General features: G+C 42.6%; 1 protein-coding gene across 1 annotated transcript in view; it reads right to left on the reverse strand.

The window, feature by feature from the left end:
- The window catches only part of CFAP91 (cilia and flagella associated protein 91), a 110,525-nt gene that overhangs the window by 34,776 nt on the left and 58,321 nt on the right, over positions 1-17,428 (reverse strand). Inside the window, exons 8-14 of the mRNA XM_055127747.1 lie at positions 16,992-17,149; positions 14,478-14,660; positions 13,296-13,438; positions 8,932-9,048; positions 6,186-6,257; positions 3,989-4,135; positions 2,674-2,895 (exon numbers count right to left, since the gene is read on the reverse strand). Coding sequence (XP_054983722.1) covers positions 2,674-2,895; positions 3,989-4,135; positions 6,186-6,257; positions 8,932-9,048; positions 13,296-13,438; positions 14,478-14,660; positions 16,992-17,149 — 1,042 coding nt within the window. The remainder of the gene's footprint in view (positions 1-2,673; positions 2,896-3,988; positions 4,136-6,185; positions 6,258-8,931; positions 9,049-13,295; positions 13,439-14,477; positions 14,661-16,991; positions 17,150-17,428) is intronic.

Consider the following 17,428-nt stretch of genomic DNA (forward strand, 5'->3'; position numbering starts at 1 on the left):
AGTACTGGAGAGGATGTGGAAAAAGGTATACTGAGGGTAAGAATGTGAACTGGTATAACTCTATGGAACCAATGTGGAGGTTACTAATTCAGAGTGATGTGTGCACCCTAGGTCTTAGCAGCATTATCACCTCGAACAGAGCAGCAGCCTGAATGCCTACCAGCAGACAGCTGGCTAGAGACTGTGGTACATATACCATTCTCACTGGAATACCATACTGCTATTAAATTATGAAATTGAGTTTTTGATACAAAATAGATGAATCCTGAGCTATGATCATGCTAAGTAAAATAGTTAAGGAGGTGTAAGACAATTGCATGATTTTACATTCATTTGTTGAATATAATTAAAGGGATAAAATCACTCAAAACAAAACTCAGAGAGAGAGAGAGAGAGAAGAAAAGCTCTTGCTATAGAGGCAGGCAGGGGATGGGGCATGGAGGGTAATGAGAGAGAACCTGGGGACACTGGTGCTGGGAAATGTACACTGGTGGAGGGATGGGTGTAGGAATACTGTATGACTGAAACCTAATCATGAACAGCTTTGTAAGGGTCTATCTCAAAGTGATTCAATTAAAAAGTTTTTAAAAATAAAAATAAGAAACTCTTATACTTGGTGAAAACTATGGTGGTTCCCATAGAAAAAAGGACAAGGGAGAAGGAATGAGGAGAGGGGTCTTTCTGGTAGTTGAGTGACATCAGGAATTTGAGGTGGGTTCAGTGTGTTTTATACACATACAGATGTGTTAAACTATATCCATGAAGTTCTGTTATGCTGAAGACTGCTATAAACCAACTAAGAAGAAGATGGGGAAAATCCCCAAATTCACATTTTTTTCTTTTTAATCTGGGGAACTCAAAAGTACACGCATGCAGTTCAGAAAGCCTTCTGGCATATACTTTTTAAAGTTCCAATTTGGCCCTTTTTTCTCTTGACCATGTGGCCCACATCTGCTCTGTGACTCTCGGTCAGCTTTGCCTCCACTGCTCTGGGCTATGCCTACTTCAGAAGCAGCTGGCTACTCTAGCCCCACCCCCGTTCCCAGGAAGCTGGATACTCTGACTGAAAGAACATGGACCAAGCTCTCCAATGACTAGAGCCAAGGAAAAATAGCCTCTTCACTAACCTGAAGAGTAGTAGAGATAAGGACCAGGAGGTCTGCTCCATGGCTTGGAAACCGGCCTCACATGCTGGGGGGAAAGGCAGCTCAGATGGAGAAGGGAACACCAAGCAAAGGATGTTGGGAGGATCCGTTCAGGTTGAAAGATGAGTGCTGAAAGTACACTATAGACTGAACACGATGGCCGCTCAATACCCCTATTGCAAATCACAACACTCAAAAGGAGAGAGAACAAAAAGGAATGCCCTGCCGCAGAGGAGTGAGGTGGTGGGGGATAGGGTGGGGGGGTTGGTGGGAAGGATACTGGGAACATTGGTGGGGGAGAATGGGCACTGGTGGAGGGATGGGTAAATGATCATTGTATGACTGTAATGCAAACAGGAAAGTTCCTAAGTTTGTAACTGTACCTCATGGTGATTCACTAATTAAAAAAAAAAAATTCTCTCCACCTCAGAGTGTTTGGGTGCGGATGTGGCAGATGCGTGTGTTGGGCCAGAGGAACAGTGAAAATTCTCATGGGGATGAGAGAAAGAGAAAGAGAGAGAGAGAGAAGCCTGGATACTGGTGAGGGACCTAGAACTGCCTACTAAACTCTACAAAAATATACTATAGCTTAATATGCATCTGAAGTTCTTTATGCAAATTTTACATACGAAATTCAAGAACCCATTCAGGAACCAAACTGGTTTCACAGTAACAAGACTACATAGAAATCTAAAATATTTATTGCATAGCACATTGTGAGATAATTATTTGAGAGTATGCAACCCCAAAATATGCATTCATTTATTTTTGAGTTATATGTATAAACTTCATTAATAGTTTCATACTTTCATCTCTAGTGTTAGGATGTGTGTAGGGGCTCTCTCCACCCTTGGAGAAGCCCGCGTTCTCTCTTGAGGGCATTACTCTTACTCTTTTCTCTCTCCCACTTATCCCTTCCTCCTTCCCTCAAAAACCCTCCGAATAAAATCTGTTTACTTCACTGCTTGTCTACTCCTGAAATTCTTTTCTGCGAGCAGGACAAGAACCCAGTAACCCTGGGTCCTGGGTGGTGGAGGCAGTTGGGGAGAAAGTGACCGTCTTTCTCCTCCCCACTTGACATAAGTCACCTGTGGGGCCCACCGACATCAAAGTGACAGCACCGTGACATCTCAGATTCAACAGAAATCAAAGTCCTGAGTGCACCCCTACCCCTAACCACTGCCCCTCTGGGCCTTCCCACCTCAGGACATGGACCATCTTCTGCTTGCTCAAGCCTGTCTTCCCTCCAACCTGTTCTCCACACAGCAAGCAGGGCAGCCTTGTGAAGAGAACCACTGTCCTCTAATCCTGTACTTGTCTGCGTGTTATTTAGCACCTAAGGTCCACAGAAGAGCATGGATTCCTTCTGACGCATCCCACAATGCCCTGGCATGGTGAGGAAACTCAAGACAGATCTGCTGGATGCAAGAGACACAGAGAGCGTCTACCAGCTGCAGACCATAAGTCTCCTCCTTGTGGACCTGACTCTCTCCAGACCCTGACCCGGCATCCAGCTGCCCCCACTTGCCTCCTTAAATATCTGGTCCTCCTCGCGCAGGCGCCTCTCCTCCAGCTGGCGCCGGCCGCTCTCCTCGGCCTCCCGCATCCTCCGCTGTCGCTCTGCCATCATGGCAAAGGCGTGGATGCGCCTCTCCTCCTGCAGTCTTACCAGCTCTTTAGACAGGAAGTCAAACATGTCGGCCAGCACCCCTCCTTCCAGGCCAGCCAAGTGGTTCTCAATCAGCGACAACTTAGAAAAAGAAAAAAAAATAGCAAGCATATGAAGGATGCAAATTCCACTGAGAATGGTGATTTGTCAAAATGTCCAGACTCTGCTGTGCTCCCCTTCCTGCCTTCTATTGTATTTCCCATGAAAACAGCCCAGGAAATGTCCTGTTACCTCAGAGACATTGCACATCTGTTTAGACCTCTGCGGTAAAGCAAATCACAGTGAAATGAGTCAGTCATTTTTTTTTTTGGTCTCCCTCTACATACATGTTACACTACATGGCAGGCTATTAATTGTACAGTAACATTATGTCTAAAAATGCAGACTGGATTAGGGCCAGAGAGATAGTGCTGGAGTGTGCTCTTGCCTTGCACATGGCTGATATTGCTTTGGTCCTTGGCACCACAGTGTCTCCAAGCACCACTACTCATGATCCCTGAGCACAGAGTCAGGAGTAACCCTGAATACTGCCAGGTGTGGCCCCAAAAACCAATCAAACAAAAAATGACTGGATAGATAGTTCAAAGGACTCGCATGCATGTTTTGTGTGTGGGAAGGCTGGGTTCAATCTGAGCACTGTTGAGAGTGACCTTCAAGCACAGAACTGGGAGTAGACTCTGAGCACCTCTGGGGATACTGCCATGCACACAAAAGAAAAGCTTAAAGAAAAAACACAGAGCACAAAGGAAGCATATACTCTTGGAAAATGGAGGTCCCTGAGCACTTCTTGAGAAGCCCCCAAGTGAAATTAATAACAATGATGTAGACTATGATAAGAGCAATGAGATTGTGTGTGTGTGTGTGTGTGTAGGGGAGTGGTATTTTTTAATGTTATTTTAATGATATTCTATTGTATCATGCTGTTGATACAATAAAAAAATCAAAGAAGAGGGGCTGGAGTGATAGCACAGCAGGTAGGTCATTTGCCTTGCACGCAGCCAACCCGGGTTTGATTCCCAGCATCCCATATGGTCCCCTGGGTACTGCCAGGGGTGATTCCTGAGTGCAGAGCCAGGAGTGACCCCTGTGCATCGCCGGGTGTGACCCAAAAAGAAAAAAAAAATCAAAGAAAAAAAGGAAATGAGAGAGAGCAAAAGAGAGGGAGGGCGAGAACCTTGTTCTCATGCAGGTTCCTTTGTCGCTGTAATGCCAAGGTCACTTGCTTCTCCGCTTTCTTCACCATCTTTTCGTCTTCCTGCAGTGCATGACTGGTGCGCAGTTCCTGGATCAATTCCAGGCGCTTCTCCTTCCCTTCAAACATCTGGATCAAAACCAAAATAAAGAGAGACTTTCAGGGCTGGAGAGATAGCACAGCGGGTAGGGCGTTTGCCTTGCACGCGGCCGACCCAGGTTCAAATCCCAGCATCCCATATGGTCCCCTGAGCACGGCCAGTGGTGATTCCTGAGTGCAGAGCCAGGAATAACCCCTGTGCATCGCCGGGTGTGACCCAAAAAGAAAAAAAAAAAAAAAAAAAGAGAGACTTTCAGGTGAGCACCATAACACCCCTGCAGTGAGCTGGGAGGCCCTGTGACAGCAAGCGGGGTGTCTAGAAAGCAGGTGTGGGTGGTGAAGGGCAGGGGACTTAGTTATCTGTCCTTAGCTTGATTTGTTTGGTTGGTTTTGGTGCTCAGGGATTACTCTGGGCTCTGCACTCAGGGATCACTCCTGGAGGTGCTCAGGTGACCATACCGGGTGTTGGGTATTGAAACTAGTTAAGCTGTGTGCAAAACAAGGCCCTACCCACTGTACTATCTAATCAGCCCTATGGCTTGATTTCTTAAGAGACATCCCTCAAAGTCAGACTGGCCACTTTGGGTTCATATTAGTCAGCTAGAACCTTCTCCCCAATCTTGTGCTCCTTCTCTAAGAAATGCAATTTTTTCTTTTCCGATTGATCTATCCCCAGACCATAATACAGGATCTGCTGCCAGCCTCCCACACCTCGCTCTGGGAAAATGTAAAGAATTTAAAAATAACGCTGAACACTGGTGCTTCCCTGGGCTGATTCCTCTGACCTAAGCCTTTTAATAGTCATAATTGCCAGGATCAGACTGCACAGGGGGCTAAGGCTGACCCTGATTTGAACCTTAGCAACACAGAGGATCCCCCAGCACCTACAGGAGTGATCTCTGAGTACAGAGCCAGGAGTAAATCCTGATCTGGGGCCCCAAAACCAAGGAAATAAAATGAAATGACTGCACAGACAGGGGAAAAATAGAGCTGGGGGTTGACAGACGTGTTCATACTATATCAGCAGGGCTAATCACATGGGGCCTGACAGCCAGAGTGACAGGTTTGAGTCAGCTGGCAGTAAATGCCATCCCCTTAACCCAGGTGATTGGGGTCTTGATAGGAAAAAAGAGAGATATGTATACACAGAGCACAAAATATATAATGTGGGTGTATAGTTGAGGTTCAAAATGATGCCTTTTGTTAAAAGTTGGCTTTTAGGAACTTGGATTGTTTCCACATTCTGGCTATTGTGTACTGTGCTGCATTGAACATACAGGTGCAAATGTCATTTCTACTGTGGGGTTTTTTTTTTTTTGGCTCCTGGGATATATTTCCAGAAGTGGTACTGCTGGGTCATATGGAAGCTCAATTTCTAGATTTTTGAGGACTGCCCATACCTTTTTCCAAAATGGATGGACCAGTAGGCATTCCCACCAACAAGGGCCAGGAGGATTGGTCCACAGTTGGAAGCCTTGGTATCAAACCCTCAAGGGCTGGGGGAGAGGACAGTTGGGCTAGAGAAGGGACCACTATGACAATGATGGTTGGAGTGATCGTTTTGGATGGGAGATGTGTGCTGAATATGGGTAAAGGACTAAACATCATGGCTTCTCAGTATCTGTATTTCAAACCATAATGCCCAAAAGTAGAGAGAGAAAGAGAGAGACAAAGAAGAGAAGTGCCTGCGGGATGAAGGGGGGAGGGCATGAGGGATACTGGATACACTGGAGGTGGGAAAATGTACACTAGTGGAGGGACAGGTGTTGGAACATTGTATGATTGAAACCCGATCATGAAAGCTGTGTAACTATCTCATGGTGATTCAATTAACAATTAAAAATTTTAAAATAAATAAATAAAAAGTTGGTTTTCGTTCCACACTCAGCTTCCACCAGTCTCTGTGCTCAGGGATCATGCCTGGTGTAGAGTGATGCTTACTATGCTCAGGGAACTATCTGGCAAGAAATTCACTCCCATTCACTTCAAGGAATTCCAAGCAATTCCATTTGCTCCAAGGAATCTGGCCCAGAAACCCTTTAGGAATCTCTCCTGAGTGAGAAGCACTGGCCCTACCCACCATGTTCTGAACTGCTCTGCCTCGGAGTAACTTCTGCAGGTAGATCACAGCCATGTCTATATCTTCTTCTTCCTGAAATAACAAAGGCAGGAACAAGGGACTAGAGAGCAGCAGTTGACTTCCAATACTTGGGGAAGAAATGTGTGCCAAGGAACAGTCTTCAGAAAAAAGAGAAAGAAATCATGTTGCCCACCTCTTTGGAGATGGCATATTTTAAATGTGACACACTGTATCATCAACATTCATTATGATTTTTCCATGATAAAAATCATTAACTCGGGCTGGAGCGATAGCACAGTGAGTAGGGCATTTGCCTTGCATGCGGCCAACCCGGGTTCGATTCCCAGCATCCCATATGGTCCCCTGAGCATCGCCAGGAATGATTCCTGAGTGCAGAGCCAGGAGTAAACCCTGTGCATCACTGGATGTGACCCAAAAAGCAACAACAACAACAACAACAAATCATTAACTCTTATCAGTAAGGCAAGAATTCACCTGCTGCCACACAGGGATACCTATGCATTCAGTTGTTTTCTTTTGGGGGCCACAGCTGGGGGTGTTCAGGGGTGCACTCTCGGATCACCCTAGGTAGTGCTCTGGAAAGCATACTGCTCTGAAGTACAATCCCCACAGGCACTGAGGATTGCATCTGCTCAGCTGTGCTCAAGGCAGGCCCACCACCAGCTGTACTGCCTCTCTGGCCCCATTCAGTCAATCTCATATTTCATATTTTTGTAGTCCTCGCCTGAAAAACCTTTTGGAAGCAACAAGAATTCTGTCTGACATTTCTTTTTTAATTCTTTTTAAATGTTTAATCACGGGGGCTGGAGCAATAGCACAGCGGGTAGGGTGTTTGCCTTGCACGCGGCCAACCCGGGTTCGATTCCCAGCATCCCATATGGTCCCCTAAGCACTGCCAAGGGTGATTCCTGAGTGTAGAGCCAGGAGTAACCCCTGTGCATCGCCGGATGTGACCCAAAAAGAAAAAAAAAGTTTAATCACAAGGAAACATCACTAGTTTGACATGGGATATAGGGTGGGAGTTACCAACCATCTCAGAAGAATTTAGCTAAACTGGCAAAAATCAGCATATAACAAACAATATTAGTCATCCATAAAAATCACCCTCAATAGTAACTTGAGGAAAGCAGAAAGGCCAGAGTCTGCAAATGGAATTAAGTTGCCTCTGAATGGAAAAGAAAGCAATAGCCAAGCCAAAGGTATTGCACAGAGGAACAACAACCAATAAACCACAGGCAGGACTGGAACTGCATGGACATATCGAGTCGCTGTCCAGAAGTACAGACTTCTGTAGGGTGGGAGTGCTCGAGTCCTCCACAGATGTGACTCATGAGAGGGATCGGGGAGATCTTCCTCATCAGCTCCTCCTCCCCCCCTCCAAAGCATTCATCTGCTGAAGACTCCTGGCTCCACGGAGACCCGTCCTGCATTGGGAGAGCACAGGCTGACACTGAGAGGACCATCTCAACCTTCCAGGCCGACAGTTCTACTGCTGCCTGTGCTCCTCCACCCCCACCTCTCTAGAGATGGGAGAGTAAGTCTTCATCAACCTCTGTATTTCACTGCAGAATCATCTCAGATTCATGGACAATCACTGCTCATTCATTCTTTCATTTTTTGCATAAAAGTAGGTTGCAGGTATTGTTTAAAGCTTAAGGAAAAAACTGTGCCATATTACTGAAAACAAAGCAAAGTGTGACAATTCTGTGGTAAAATACAGTTCTATCTTCTAATGTACAGACAGCCTTCTAGTGCCTATTTTATAAGTATTTTGTTCATTGTATTTTCATTCCTTTTTCTTTTTTTCAGTTGTGGGGTCACATCCAGCAGTGCTCAGTGGGTCACTCCCAGATGTGGTCTGGAGACCATCTGACGTGAACCCAGGCTTCTATTAGGTTTCTAATAAAAGAAACCTATTTCTATCAGGTTTCCAGCAAGCAAAACATGAGGTCTAGTCCAGAGAGCCATCTCTCAGCCTTTATTCTTTGCAATTTTTTGCATTTTGATTTTTTTCCTCTTTTCTTTCTTCCTTATTTTTTTCTTTTTTCTTTTTCTTGGTTTTTGGGCCACATCCAGCTCCAGCATGCATAGTATTTGGCAATACCACTGGGTGTTTTTTGCCTTTTTTTTTTTTTTTTGCCAGCTGTAACCCAAAATTTGTATTTTGGGTTACTCCTGGCTCTGCACTCAGGAATTACTCCTGGCATGCTCAGGATACCATGTGGGATGCTGGGAATCGAACCTGGGTCGGCTGCGTGCAGGGCAAATGCCCTACCCGCTGTGCTATCGCTCCAGCCCCAATACCATTGTTTTTTATTTAATTTTTTAATAGAAACCTGTGTGCTTCTATTCTTAGAAAAAATTGGATTTATATTTCATTTTATGTAGTTTGCTTTGATGTTGTTTGATGTTTGAAATCTAAACATAAGAAAGGTCTTGGGAGGGACTGGAGAGATTACACAGTGAGCAGGCACTTGTCTTGCATGTAGCTGACCCAGGTTCCTGGCATCTTCACGTGGACGCCCGAGCTCCTGGGGCCAGGAGTGCCTCAAAACCCAAAAACCAGAGGAAAAAACAGATCTGAGGAAATGAACATTTGTTAAATTCGTGTGTGTGTGTGTGTGTGTGTGTGTGTGTGTGTGTGTGTGTTTTAACCCAAACTATCTGAATAAACTGATAGCAACACTGGCTTGATCATTTCAAAGGAAAAAAGTTTCAAACTTACATTAGAACACATCACCAAGGTTGGAGTTGGAAGCCGGGGCTTAGGCATCGGCTTTCTCTCAAGGAAGCGCAGTGGCTTCTTTGGTTCGGGAACCTCAGACTTCTTATCCAACAGTGCCTGAAATAACACCAGCTCACATCATTTCTTAGCCTTGTCTGTGCTCACACTATAGGATCTAGACATAGACAAGAATATTAATCAGAAATACCTTCTCTATGTCTGGACACTGTGAGAAAGTCCAAACTGGGGCACTCGGATGAGATGCTTTAATGTCCCTAAGGATACATCAACCACTGACCAGGGTCAGAGAGAGAGCATAGCAGGTAGGGTGCTGGCCTTGCACGCAGCTGCTCAGGTTCAGTCCCCAGCACCCATATGGTCTCCCAATCCCACAAGGAATGATCCTTGAACATAGATCCTGGCAATGATCCCTGAGTGCAGCTGGTTATGCCACCAAACAAAAAATTAATCACTAAGCAAATGTGGCATATATTCTATGTGGATTCATTTTAATAAAAAAATGTGGCGGGTCTTATTGCAGTGAAAACAAATTATGAGATAGAGTTAATTGAACTTTGAATTCAAGATGTCAAGCAAGGGCGGTAGGGGAGAAGGGACCTTGGGATAATGGTGGGATCCTTGCACTTCGGTGGGAAGAGGCATGTGGTAGTAGCAGTGCAGGTATAGAACATTAACATTATTGTATGCGATGCCTCAAAAGAAAGGCTGATGTGGGGGAAATTGTTATTTACTTAAAAAATTGTTTAAAGTTCATTAGAATCTTTTTTTAAAATGGGAATTTAAAATTGTTATTTTTGTTTTGTTTTGGGGACACCCTCTTTAGTGCTCAGGGTATACTCCTGGGTCTGTGCTCAGGGATCACTCCTGGTAGCCTTTGGGGCACCGAATGTGGCACTGGGGATCAAACCTGTCCTACCCACTATCTCTCCAATCCTTAAAATGTCTTATGTCTTAGTTATTAAAAGCTTCTATCATTAGCCAAGGATATGGCTCACTGGTATAACACATGCCTTATATATGTTAGACACTGAGTCTGATACTTTTAACTTAAAAGTAATAAAAAAAACCTGTCTTTTGTGATTTAAAAATCATGCATTAGTTACTTTTTTATTATATAATACATTTTGTACTACTTTTACCACAAAAAAATTAAAAAGTGATAAAACTTGACATTAATAGAATACAAGTAAAATTTGGAATGACATGAAATTATTAGTTTTTGTAAAGCCTCTGAATGGAACCGACAGCAAATATACAATAGGTCTATGACTGCAATTAGTAAAGCAACAGAAAGCAGACTCAGCCTAAACCTTCTAAACAATTCTAAATTCAGGCATTGTTTGAATGAGTGCCTTGAACGACTGTTTTTTCCTGGGGTGGATGGAAGGCCTGCTGTCCAGGACATGGGGACTGAGGCCATTCTTGGTGTCTGTGACCCAACAGTGCTGGGGGTCACACTATTCCCACTGTTACTCAGTGGCCCATGTGGTGCAGGGGATCCAACTTGGTCCTCCAGCTTAAACTACTTTGAAACAGTGATTCATTGCAGATTACGTTGGTCAAGACATGGGGAAACAGACACTCTTAAGATTAGTACACCACTATTGAGGGAACTTTCCTCAATATAGTCAAAGTTATCTACCATAAGCCTATGGCAAGCATGTACACAGATGACTTACCTAAATTTTCTAAGAAAATCTGGCAATAACCATCAAAATGATAAATTATACACATATTGTGGGTCAGTAATTCCATGTCTGAAAATTTTTTTCAAGATATACATGTGCCAAATTGTAGGCAGAGTAATTCCTTGCAGCATTGTTTTAATATTAGAATTTAAAACTTGGGAACCAGAGTAATAGGACAGCAGGTTGGGCATTTGTCTTGCATGTAGCTGACCCAGGTTAGATGCCCTGGGTCAGATGACCATCCCATATGGTCCCCTGAACACCACCAGGAGTAATTCCTGAGTAAGCCAGGGATAACCCTTGAGCATTGCTGTGTGTGACCCAGAAATCAAAAATAAACAAATAAATAAATTGGAAACAATATAAATATTCATCAAAATATGTTGTGGTTAATTTATATAATTTTACATTGCATTATAAAATTTTAAAAAAGCTTTTCTGATGACACTGATATGGAAGGGTATTACATGTTAAAAATCTTAGGCAAGTGCAGTAAATACTTGCACATGTGAGGCTCCAGGTCCAATGCCTAATACCACACAGATACACAGCTCAGGCAGAACTATTTTGTGTGAAAGTTTTTAAAGATACATATATGTATTTCACATATTTGTTTAGACATATAAATATACATACATGCATATGTTTCAGATACAGTATACATACATTGGCTTATATAAAATATATATTAAGGACAGAAATGAAACTGAAAACACCTGTTGCTTCCAAAAATATCTACATAACTAAAAGACAGGAACAGATGTGAAATATTTCCATTAATACCCTAACCGTTAATACATGAATGTTAAATGATGTGATACAAGTCTTACTTGGGAAGTATAAGAATAAAGGAAGACAACTCCAATTTTAAAGAAAAATTAGTTTCAGAATTAAAATTAAAATGGCCAAAGAGTCCAGCTGCAAATAAAAGCATAATAAAATCAATAATGAAAAAATATTTAATTATTTCTTTAATATCAACCTCACTATTACCTTGAAAGGTAAATTTGAGAGAGTATAACTCTGACACCAATACCTTATATAGTCAAGTGAGAAAAACGCATTTCACTTGTGATTATAAAATAAAAATTCTGAACAGCATGTTAGTAAATCAAATCTAACAATATGTATATAGGAAGAGGGAGAGAGATACTTGGTGGGAGATAAGTGGTTGTGAAGCACAGAATTTGCATGAATGAGACCCTGGATCCACCAAACAATGAATGTCCCTCATAACAATAATTTTACAAAGAATCCAAGTATTACTGCCTTAATAGATTCAGGCAAAATATTTGATAAGATTAAACATAAACATATGATTTAAAGGCACAGTATTAAAAGGATATTAGAAAAAAAAGAAGTATATAAGAATTTAAAGGAATTCCTATACAATAGTAAAGAGCATCTGCAAAAAGAACTTAAACAAAGCAAGAGAATGCTTAACAGTGCTCCAGAGAATCAAAGGGCCAAGAACCAGATGTCTAGATGATTCTCAGTGTCCTCATTTTTATGTAGGAGCCACTTCTGGGGGTGCTTGAGGTCACCATAATGAACCTAGAGGTGCTTGGGGACCACCAGGGGTACAGCTATGGTACTGAGGAGAGGGGCTCGTAATGCCAGGGGTGTGCTCTATCATACTTGAACTATCTCCTAGGTTTCTCAAAGCCCTAATTTTCGTGCTGACTATGGACTTCCATGGCTTCTTATTCCATTACTCAGGCCTACTAACAGACACACATGCACAGGCCAGTGATGTGAGTATGTCATAAACCAGTGAGTCTGAAATTATGGTTCCTGCAGCAGCAGCATCTGGAAGCTCATTTTAAAAATGCAAACACTCCAGACCTACTGAATCAGAAAGTTTGTGGGTAGGGCCAAGAGACATGTTTCAACAAGTCCTGCAAGCACTTCCGGTGTGTACTACAGATGGACAAAGACTTCTGAACTATCCAAATGCGTTCTGTATTCTATGTTCCAATGACTGCAAGGGACAGCCAGGTTGGGGGATGCTGTGGGATTGGCTCATGGAGATAACCATCAGGCCTCCTCAGTTTAAATTACATGAGAGAATGGCTAAACTAATTTTGTGTGCGATTCTCTGGAAGTCAATACAAAAGGGGGGAAAATGCAGCCTATCACACTACTAAAACCACACTACTTGAACTACAACAAGTTCCTAAATCTGGAACTTGCTCCATCTCAATGTAGCATCAAATTTTATTATATAGATCCATAGTCAACCACTTTCAGAAAGTAACTTGACTTTTAAAATCTCCAAGAGAGTGTAAAGTTTAAAATGAGGAAGGTAAACTACATTGGTTCAATAGAGCACAGGCAACCTACAGTAGAGAAATGTCTAGAAGAGGAGGCTGAAGATAAATGTGTATTGAAACTCATGTTCAAGACAAAGTGCAACAATTGTCCTCTGCAAATGTTTTACACAGCATCTTGTTTTCTGGATTAAGATCCTATCTTTTGAGGGCTGGGGAAATGGCCTGAAGGACTGAAGCAGATGCTTTGCATGTCTGAGTCCCAGATTCAATCACAGGCACCACATGGTCCCCTGAGCACTGAAGGGACCAACCTCCATCCCAGCTCTGCTGGGTGTGACCCAAAACCCAAAACGAGAAAGCCAAACAACAAAAAGAGACATACCTTATGAACCTCTTCCAACTCACGTTCCAGCCTCGCTGACCTGTTCAGAAAGCCAGCTTTGGTGGTGGTGACCTTGGGCTTTGGAGGTGTGATGCGGGGCTGTGTCACAAAATCAGGGATACATTCCTCAAGTTCAACTAATCCTATGGTGAAGGAAGGACAGGAGTTTAGTACCCAATGCTTAAATTTGGCATTTTGAATTGTATTGTTCATTTTAGTAACTGTTCACCAAGAAATTCACCTGGTATTGTTTGATAAGGTGTATCTTAAAGAACTGAATTGTCCCTGAAATGAAAAGCCCATTTCTATCTAATGACATCATCTTCTCAGTGGCTTGGACAACACGAGAAATGCAATCTAAAATAAAAGCACTGGACTGGGAGCAAAGCTCAGTGGCAGCTGCCTTCTATATGTGGAAGGCCCAGGGTTCCACCTCCAACAGTGCAAACACAAGTGAATAAATAATAAAAATAGAAATGTCCTTGAAAAAAGTAGTAAATTCCATAATAACTGTAGTACTGTAGCACTGTCATCCCATTGTTCATCGATTTGCTTGAGTGGGCACCAGGAATGCCTCCATTGTGAGAATTATTGTTACTGTTTTTAGCATATTGAATATGCCACGGGTAGCTTGCCAGGCTCTGCCATGTGGGTGGGATACTCCATAATAACTATCAACAAAAAAGTAATGATTATATGCTCCATAATATCATCAATCCTAAAGCAAATGTAGACTAATTTGTCATAGATTGCTCTGAAGATAGCCAACCAGAGTTCCAAGTTCAGCCTTAAGACTTTCAACTCATGATCTTGGTCATATGAAGCAGTTCCTGGGTGTGACTGACTAGGTACTGGGAAAAGGGAAATCTGGGTGGAGGAGGCCCAGTCCCGATCCGAGCAGGCTTGGAGGTCTCAGCCCTGGGTCTCACACACCTGGGTTCCTCTGCAGTACCTTCATGCATCAGGTTCATCCGAACGTGTGGAGAGGAGCCTTGAGCATGGCTGTAGCTAGGTTCCGGAGGTCTTCGGCCACCAGGAGCTCTGCTTGGGGCGGGAAGGGAAGTTGGATCCCATTCCCTCAGAGGGGCCCCGGGGAAGACAACCAGGTGCGCGGGCAAGAGACTCTCTGCATTTCTAAGATAACCTTCTTATATTTTACTTGTAATTACATCAATTGCTTACCTTCATAAGAGTCGAGAAAATGGTTTTTTACTACAAAGTTCTCTGAGTTGTTGTCTGGAAAACGACCAAGCCGAGACAAAGGTCCATAGACCTGTGACGCATAATCAGAATACTCCTGGATGATGTTTCTTCTATGAAATGTCCCTTCTATATCCTTTCTTTTTGTTGCAAGTTTTCTCATTGCTAAAATAAAACATATCTCCATGATTATCTCCCAAGTACACTGTTTTGACTGAACCAAAGACAGAATAGTAAACCAGTTTCAGGGGCAGAGCAATAGTACAGAGGGTAGGGCATTTGCCTTGCACACGGGTGATCCATGTTTGATCGCTGGCATCTGGCATCCCATTGGTCCCCAAAGCAACTCCAGGAGTAATTCCTGAGTGCAGAGCCAGGAGTAAACCTTGAGCATTGCCAGGTGTGACACAAAAATGGTTAGAAAAAAAAAAAGAAAGAAAGAAAAGTAAAGTAAACCAGTTTCCATTTTCTTCAAAGGGAAGCGACTGACAGTGTTGTTTCATGATGTCCATCCCCAGCAGCTCTGGCACTAAAACCCAAGTCTGTTCATGTGTGTGGCTGAGACTGTCAGGAACCAGGCAGGTGGGAGTGACAGAATAGGAATCAGCAGCTGTCCCTCACTGGCATTCATCAAAATTCTCTGTCATTACATTCGAAGCTCTGGGCCAAGAGATGATATTTGATCAAAGATTCCTAAGTAAATAAAACTCAAAATGACAGAAAAATACATGTCCCATTGAAATTAGGAGAATGATTCTCTCCTAGGGAAATAATTTAAAAGGAGAGAGAACTGCATGTCTTCAATAACGTCTTTCCATTTTAACTTTATCCAGAAAAAATTAAGTCTGTCTTATATATCAGACTGGAGCAATAGCACAGCAGGTAGGCATTTGCCTTGCACTCGAGAGACCGGGTTCGATTCTTCCATCCCTCTCAGAGAGCCCGGCAAGCTACTGAGAGTATCCCGCCCACACAGCAGTGCCTGGCAAGCTCCCTGTGGCATATTCGATATGCCAAAAACAGTAACAAGTCTCACAATGGAGACATTACTGATGCCTGCTTGAGCAAATCGATGAACAACAGGACGACAGTGCTACAGTGCTATATTTATAGCATTCAGACTTGCCGTTTGCAGGGGAGTCTCAGAAGGAGTCTTCCAGGAGGTATTCAGGAGGCCCAGGATCCCTCCCCCCCCACCCGCCCAATAATTCCTGGCCAATGGGGTGGGGTTTTATGCACAGGTGTAATGCCACTCAGTCCCATGGGGCCAGGAATCACTGGTGGTGTTCGAGGGGCGTCCGTGGCTGTAGCTGGCAGTGCTTGAGTGACTCTGTGGTACTGGGGATGGAATTATGGTTGATCGCATGGAGGCAACCTTAACCTCTGTAATATCTCTCCAGCCCCTCAAAATTGTTTTTTAAGCATAGGAAAAGGATCAGCTGTGAATAGAAGTGAATAGAAGAATAAGTATACTTCTAAGGATAGAGGTTTACTTATTCCTCTATCTTCTCCTCCTTTAATCTTATCATGAGTCAGTTCATGCACTTTTGGTGGGAATAAAACCATATTGCAAGGTTTTGAAGTCAGATTGCATGAGGTACCTTGTGGATATTATTTCTGTTTGATCCTGAGTACATAGAAAATCTAAAATTTATCCTTTATCTACAAAAGCTAGTAAGTCCATAACCAGTAGCACTGGCTAAAAATCAACAACAACAACAAACTTGACAGTATGTAAATGTACACCTCATTAAAAGTTATTTTCCTACATCAGGAGAAAATAAAGGGCTAGAGAGATAGAACAGGGAATAAGGAACTTGTCTTAAGCATAACTGACCCAGGTTTGATCTCTGGCACTATAGATGGTACCCTAAGCACCTCCAGGAATGATCCCTGATCACAGAGCCAGGAGTAAGCCTTGCACACCACTAGGTATAACCAAATCTTACACCTCCTGCCCCATCACCACCAAAAGAAAAAGTTAAGTTCACTAAAAATAATTGTTTTATAGGGATTATAACCATCAGTGCTCAAAAGCCCAGAAAATAAATGAGATACACAGTATATTTGTAATATTAAAATTTCATGGAAGGGAGTCTATAGAATACAGATGTCTAAATGTCTCTTTTAAGAAGCATTTATGAAAACAATGCTGAAAAAGACATGTAGGTAAACCAGAACCGAGAGAGAGAGAGAGAGAGAGAGAGTAAGGGGGAGAGAGAAATACGTATGAATAGAGACCAGTTATGGGTAGGTACTCTCTCCTCTCCCTCTATAATGTCATAGGTTGGCTCTTAGAATATAACTTGATTTTATCTAGAAGGAACTTCCCTCCACCTTTCTATCACTGAAAAGGGACTCATCTCCTATCCCTGACCTATCTGATAACATTACAACCAAAAGAAGAATTATTTCATAACTCAATGAGGCTTGATCAAAGCTTCAAAGCAAAATCAACATTCCTTTCCCTTCACTGTGCTCATGATACCACGTTACCTGTTATGTGTCTCTGTTGAATCTTTGCTATTTTTGCCTCCTTTGCCTCCTGCAGTTTAGCCCAACGAGCATTCAAGAGCTTCGTATTCACTTTGTTTTGATTCTCATCACGCTTCTTCAGTAGCTCTTTTAAAATTTCCAGGCGAATCTCCTGTATTCTTCAAACAAATAACAAAACATAAAGAAGTACACAGTCTCTAACACTAAAGAGAAAGAAATACATCAAAATCTGAATATATTCTTTGAGTTGATATCATGGTTATGTGTTTTTTAAAAAACAACTTTGAGAAACAAAATGAAAATTAGTAGGATTATATTAAACTAAGAAGATTCTGTACAATAAAGGAAGTCATCAAACAAAGTGAAAGACAACCCACTGAATGGGAGAAGATACTTGAAAATCATATACCAACAAAGGATTAATATCCAATATATAA

The sequence above is a fragment of the Sorex araneus genome, chromosome 2, assembly GCF_027595985.1.
Source record: "Sorex araneus isolate mSorAra2 chromosome 2, mSorAra2.pri, whole genome shotgun sequence".
In the NCBI taxonomy this organism is placed as follows: domain Eukaryota; kingdom Metazoa; phylum Chordata; class Mammalia; order Eulipotyphla; family Soricidae; genus Sorex; species Sorex araneus.